Source organism: Pecten maximus, chromosome 1 (genome assembly GCF_902652985.1).
Source record: "Pecten maximus chromosome 1, xPecMax1.1, whole genome shotgun sequence".
NCBI lineage: Eukaryota > Metazoa > Mollusca > Bivalvia > Pectinida > Pectinidae > Pecten > Pecten maximus.
The window spans coordinates 21,469,773-21,477,299 of NC_047015.1; the positions used below are offsets into that span (position 1 = coordinate 21,469,773).

The window sequence follows — 7,527 nt, forward strand, 5'->3', positions numbered from 1 at the left end:
TTAGACGGTATATCTATCTCCCTTGCCAGTTTAGAAGGTATATCTATCTCCCTTGACAGTTTAGACGATATATCTATCTCCCTTGACAGTTTAGACGATATATCTATCTCCATTGACAGTTTAGACGGTATATCTATCTCCCTTGACAGTTTAGACGGTACATATATCTCCTTTGCCAGTTTAGACGGTATAGCTATCTCCCTTGCCAGTTTAGACGGTATATCTATCTCCCTTGCCAGTTTAGACGATATATATCTCCCATGACAGTTTAGACTGTATATCTAACTCCCTTGACAGTTTAGACGGTACATCTATCTCCCATGACAGTTTAGACTGTATATCTATCCCTCTTGACAGTTTAGACGGTATATCTATCTCCCTTGCCAGTTTAGACGATATATCTAACTCCCTTGACAGTTTAGACTGTATATCTATCTCCCTTGCCAGTTTAGACGGTACATCTATCTCCCATGACAGTTTAGACTGTATATCTATCCCTCTTGACAGTTTAGACGGTATATCTATCTCCCTTGCCAGTTTAGACGATATATCTAACTCCCTTGACAGTTTAGACTGTATATCTATCTCCTTTGCCAGTTTAGACGGTACATCTATCTCCCATGACAGTTTAGACTGTATATCTATCCCTCTTGACAGTTTAGACGGTATATCTATCTCCCTTGCCAGTTTAGACGATATATCTATCTCCATTGACAGTTTAGACTGTATATATATCTCCCTTGACAGTTTAGACGGTATATCTATCTCCCTTGACAGTTTAGACGTTATATCTATCTCCCTTGCCAGTTTAGACGGTATATCTATCTCCCTTGACAGTTTAGACGGTATATCTATCTCCCTTGACAGTTTAGACGATATATCTATCTCCCTTGACAGTTTAGACGGTATATCTATCTCCCTTGACAGTTTAGACGATATATGTATCTCCCTTGACAGTTTAGACGGTATATCTATCTCCCTTGACAGTTTCGACGGTATATCTATCTCCCTTGCCAGTTTAGACGGTATATCTATCTCCCTTGACAGCTCTCCATTTCCATTTAACCCTGTAAATGATAGTATTTATTCTTGTAAAAGAGGCATGCAATGTATGCAATGTCACCATATTTCAGAAGGAAGATACAATTAATTCAGTTCGTGATACAGCTGATATCAATAAAAAGAATATCTATATTATGATTGAGTTTAAGAATATGGGCATTTGTTGTCATATACATTATCATAGTTAAAGGTTTCAGATTGACTTTTAATATTTCACAGCAATTTTCTTTTAAATATAATTTTTTTTTAAATATTAATAAACTGTAAAAATATAAAGGTTGAATACCAAAAAATGAGACAGACAATTTAGGTCTAGCGTATGACCGTATATATTGTATTGATCTATATAGGTAACGTAATAGAAATGGTGTGCGCCATTTACCTGGGATTTCCTATCAGGCCACACAATGGCTTAATTACTTCCACGGGGTCCTTTTAACATGGAGGAAGAATTAAAAAACAAAATAACAACAGATTGATCCGATAACGGTTCAGACAGCACAAATAGGTATGAGTGTGCATCATAATATCTATAGCAATCATTAAAGTAGACGCATCTGTAAATACAGGCGCGGATCCAGGATTTTCGAAAGGGGGGAAGGGGCTTCAGTAAGTTAGTGATAATGCGAGCGCCGTGGGCGCGAGCCGATTTTTTTTTTGGCGAGGGGTCTGGGGCCGTCAAGGCATTTTATGGATATAAATGGAATGACCAACCGATGTTTATTTTGATAAATATAGGTCCCCCATTATAGACATTTGCTTAGACAGTTCGTCACACTTGAGTCAACTGTTTCCGGTAGCCTAAATGGCTTCTCTCATACTACACGTGTGTTCGTTTTGGCATCATTTTCGCTAGTAATAGGAAAGTCGAACATGTTTTTTTCGTTCTGTTCTGATCCCTTTCCAATTTGTTTCAAGAACAACAGTGATATTTTATTTTCCGACCTGTACACTTATCCCAACATCACAGCACGGCGTGTTAACAAATGATCTTTTTTACTCCGACCTTTGGCACAGCAGGTGAATTCACGGTATAAATATTTCAACAGTAAACAATGACAAAATTTTATTCTCATAAACACATAAAATGTAGAGAATTACATGTACATGTATATACATACAAAATTGTACAGGACATATGATATAATACATGGATACATTTGTTAAGCAAGAGATTATCTTAAATATTGTTGAGTCGTATACTTATTTGTTTAAGTAATTTCACAAGTGATTTCAATTCATCGTCTACTACAAAATTAAAAAGGGTATTAAATTTGAATGTACTAGGCCTTTCATAATAGTATCTAGATATATATTTTTCTGTTTAATGCTACATGTATACACCACAAAATTCTCACATCTGTAAACAGAACCGTTATATAATTGTAGATATACTATAGTTTATCGGCGGCTTACCGATAGAATCGTACAGGCAGTAATCAGTCTGAGTCTGTATTTTAAAAAGAAGTCACACTTTGAGTATGAACTAGATTTATATATATATGTGTGTTACACGGTAGTGACGCTACTACATTATAATTAATCAATAATATAATCGATATTTTAATACTATGCCGTTAATACAAAAGACCGGTTAAGAATACAAGATTTTTTCTTTTCCTTTTCGTTCTATCATTACTATTATTTTAGTCCATTTCTTTTTCAATCATATAAAGCGTTATCAAGACTCCGCGAGCTTGAATGAGTATCTGTCTTGTGTTTTGGTGCACAAAGGGGATTAACTCTAACAGTTCCTTGTCACGAATTTGAGATACACACATCTGACGCCATCCTCCGAGACGGAAAGAAACAAGTGCAGTGTGTGGTTGCGTATTTAAGAATTAATAGTGATTAAAAGGAGGGACGAATAAGTTGAAAAAAAAGTTACCAGAGACAATCAGTGAGCCAGTTTAAATAATAAAACTAATCACATCGAATATCTGAATTGGCAAGAAAACTGAATTTCAAATGTCTTCGTCTGTAATACACGTAGTCCTCCTGTCGGCAGGTCGTAGTAACCGTTTTGACCTTTAGTTAAGCGTTTGCCCCTGTTATGTCCCCGGACAGAAAGAAGCCCAAGTCCATCTATCGCGGTAACCCGTTATACAGCATTTGAAGTCCCTGGGACTTTCTTGGAGTAAGTATTGAGATTTCTTACTGGGTCGTCTAGATATATGTGTGTATATTTATAGCAGGCTAAGCCTGAATTATCCTAATGATATTCAATTGATACACTATATAGTAGTAAGTTACATTTAAGAGCACCACGCGAAGATTTCTCAACTAGATGATTATAAATACGTTAGATAATCAATTTTATCACAGTACTATTCTGTTTTGTCATATTCAATTATTGTAAGACACGTGTGTAACAACACCTTTATGACGTCACCATTACTTCATGACGTCACAATGAAACCGAGACGTTGCATGATTTTCTCCAGAGAGAAAAATGCACCGCTCGAGTCGAGATTTGCCTGTTCTATTAGAAATACATTTGACTTTGCTTTTTACTTCTATTCTTTTAAATACAAGTTATGTGATAAAAAGAATCTACACGTGTGGCTATATTGTATGGAGTGTATTAAACTCGATATATTATACCTGCACAATTTTAAAATCACTATAATTAACCCTTAAACCTAATCATCCACGCTTAAGTCGTTCTCTGATGATGTAAAGATAAAACCACTCATGTGAAATCCTCTCTATGTATCGTTATAGGCTTGTGTTCTTTACCGTCCTCGTTATATAACATTTTAAGTTTTCATCTCTGCCGCCTCTATTCCAACACTTATTTATATTTATCTACATGCATTTCCCGTTCTTTCCTCTCCGGTCGTTTCGCGCTTTCATTTATTCAAAGATTTTAATTTAACATACATACGATTTAAATCGCAATTACAGACGGTATTACAGTAGCCTAATAAACATCTAAAACATAGTGGCTTTAGGTGAGCCCTAAAAAACAGTACAATTAATAACAATTAAATAATATCTAAAATATACTGCTTTTAGGTGAGTTATAAAAGAAAACACAGTACAATCAAATAATATCTAAAACAAACTACCATTAGGTGAGACACAGAATAAGCGATACAATTAAATATCATCTAAAAAGACATTTTTCGAACATTAATCTTACTACACTCTAGGTGGAGAACTAAATTGTCACAGATGAACTGATAGAAGAAAGTAGGCATTTGCCATTAAACTACTAATTCATTTCTACAATAAGCAACCACTTTTTACTTTGATTTTTCTAAGAAGGACATCAATATCCAGATTGTGTCGTTTCCTTTCCAATGAAAGCAGATAAAAAAAAGTTTACACATAACAGAATGTAAATGACTATGAAAGTTAAAATTTGTCTTCAACCACAAACATTTAAAAACTGAACTGATCCTACCTGTTGTACCAATGTACTTATGAGCGGTGACCAGCTATCATTGCAGGACTCCCACTACCGTATCACAGATGCTTTTAAACAAATACAGGTACATTTTAAAATCCAAACAGAAGTAAAGATTGGTAGTCCATACTCCTCGCCTGACAACTCGGAAGTGTGTTTCCTATTTCCACTCTGGGTGTTCCTTTGACACCTGTCATCATAACACCAATGCTACAGGGACGTGGAACCCCGTAAAACTAAGTAAGCTGCGTAAACTATTCTAAACCATACAGCATAATGCAAATTAAATGTGTAAAATGATTTTAAAATCAAACTATTATAGAATAATCATCTAATTACACGTGCGTACTAACAGTAGACATACGAAAATCCCACTTGATCTTGTATTGAACAGACATTACAAATCTTTATAGGGTAAAAAACATTGAGCTGACAGATTTTATTGATTATACACGTACATAGCACAGACAGACATTTTATTTATGATACAGGTAACAGTGGACGGACAAAGCCTGGTTTTTTTTATCTTATTTAGGACAGACACATTTTATACCATTATACATGTACAGGTAATAGTCACGGCGATAATGAGCAAATGTTTTTTTATCCTATATTGGATAGACATGATTTTTATACCATTGTACAGATAGCAGCACACGGACAAACTATTTAGATTCTACATATGACTGTCAGATTTTTCGGCATAGCCGTCTAATTTTGTTTTGGCCCCGGATATGACGCGACAGGTGGCGTTACTGGTCAAGATGAAGTATGTGATTGATCAATGGTAGCGGTCAATGCAAAATGCAGATATGCAGTTAAAAACGAAACAAAATTAAGATTGAATGCAAGATAAATAAGTGGATGTATCTTTTCAAATGACACATTAATAAAATCATATTCCTGATTCAAATGCAGTCTTATTATTACCAAAAATGATTCAAACTGATATAATTTTGTTATCGGTGCTGAAACGCATTTGTTCGTTGATTTATTTCACCAGCAGTATTACATTATAACCACCAGCATTAAAACTATGCCGTTTATCTTTTTTAAAGATATTTCTTGTTTAATTGGTCTGACAAAATCTTTTGGTCCTACATTGATCAGACAGTTTTTATGTCATTATACAGATAACAGGGAGCGAACAAAGCTAACCTTTTAGGAGCGTAAACTTTCCCTTTGTTTGATTATATAAAGTTGGCCATGTTTAACTTTGCTACGTATTTAGTTAACACGTATTGATAGTTGTAGGAGACCAATTTGACAACGATATAAGGGTTCCATATACGACGTCCACATTAACACACTATAGTACAATACCCTATACATGTATATGAATTGGTAAAAACAATAGTTTTGAAAAAGGTATTATAAAAACTATTACAAATGCATAGATTTCAAAACATTGAAAAGCACTTTCTAATTTCCTAGTCTGTGTTTTCTATTTTATGATCTGTTTTACGGTCTGTGAACCAAAACCTTTGAATACATAACACTATGATGTGTCGTGAAATATAACGTGGTTGTTGATGTACATGACGTAACGCATCTGTGACGTCATATCCGACGGATTGGTCAGATTAAAAGATGGACTGAACGAAGCAGCCGTGTTTTAGTTTCCTTACGTTACATAATTCAGTTTATACCGTAATTTCTTAATTTTCTATCATTAACCATTATTCTATACCATTTCGTGCCCCGGAGAATGTCGCCAGATATAACGTGATTGTCGATGTACATGGCGTAACGTATCTGTAACGTCATATCCGACGGATTTGGTCGGATTAAAAGATGGACTGAATGAAGCAGCCGTCACGTCCGTTTAAATGTTCTCGTAGGAACTCATTCTTTCTGGTCCTATTGTTTGTCGTAGTGCATCAGAGCGTCGCTTTTTGTTTATGAAAGTGAGGAGCAGAATTTTTTTTGTATATATAAATCAAGTTATTGACGTGTGTATATGGTCTTAATTTCATCTGCATTATTGAGTTACTTTAAACTATTGCAGACTTTATGAAGGGATGATCGACGATTGTGAGGACAATAGGCAGTGCATTGTTTCGTGAGCTGTGATACTTTATGCATACATGTATCAATAAACACATCTGAACAATGGCGTGTCCATCAAAGATAATGGCTTCTGATGAGTCAATGGACGTCGACTACTTTCTTGGAAGTAGTTCCTATAGCTTATGCATGAACTGAGATTTCACTGCGCCAGGTCACACCATACTGACACCTCTACCGGTCCCATCGTACTGACACCTCACTCGGTCACATCATACTGACACCTCACCAGGTCACACCATACTGACACCTCACCCGGTCCCATCATACTGACACCTCACTCGGTCACATCATACTGACACCTCACCCGGTCACATCATACTGACACCTCGCCCGGTCACATCATACTGACATATCACCTGGTCTCATCATACTGACACCTCGCCCGGTCACATCATACTGACACCTCACACGGTCACATCATACTGACACCTCACCCGGTCACATCATACTGACACCTCACCCTGTCACATCATACCTACACATCACCCAGTCACATCATACTGACACCTCGCCCGGTCACATCATACTGACACCTCACCCGTTCACATCATACTGACACTACATCCGGCCATACTAATTCTAACACTCCACCCGGTCACATCATACTGACACACCACCCGGTCACATCATACTGACACACCACCTGGTCACATCATACTGACACCTCACCCGGTCACATCATACTGACACATCACCCAGTCACATCATACTGACACCTCACCCGGTCACATCATACTGACACCTCACCTGGTCACATCATACTGACACCTTACCCGGTCACATCATACTGACACCTCACCCGGTCACATCATACTGACACCTCACCCGGTCACATCATACTGACACCTCACCTACGGGGTCACATCATACTGACACCTCACCCGGTCACATCATACTGATACCTCACCCGGTCACGTCATACTGACACACCACCTGGTCAAGTTTTACTGACATATCACCTGGTCACATCATACTGACACTCC

At 36.9% G+C, this 7,527-nt stretch overlaps 1 protein-coding gene across 1 annotated transcript; it reads right to left on the minus strand.

Annotated features, from left to right (window-relative positions):
• Nucleotides 1–240: 240 nt before the first annotated feature.
• LOC117333886 lies at nucleotides 241–1,504 on the minus strand. Its single transcript, XM_033893338.1, has 2 exons — nucleotides 1,483–1,504; nucleotides 241–1,067 (listed from the first exon to the last, which is right to left on the minus strand). The coding sequence occupies exons 1-2, from the start codon at nucleotides 1,502–1,504 to the stop codon at nucleotides 241–243; spliced, it is 849 nt and encodes a 282-aa protein (XP_033749229.1).
• Between the last annotated feature and the right edge of the window lie 6,023 nt (nucleotides 1,505–7,527).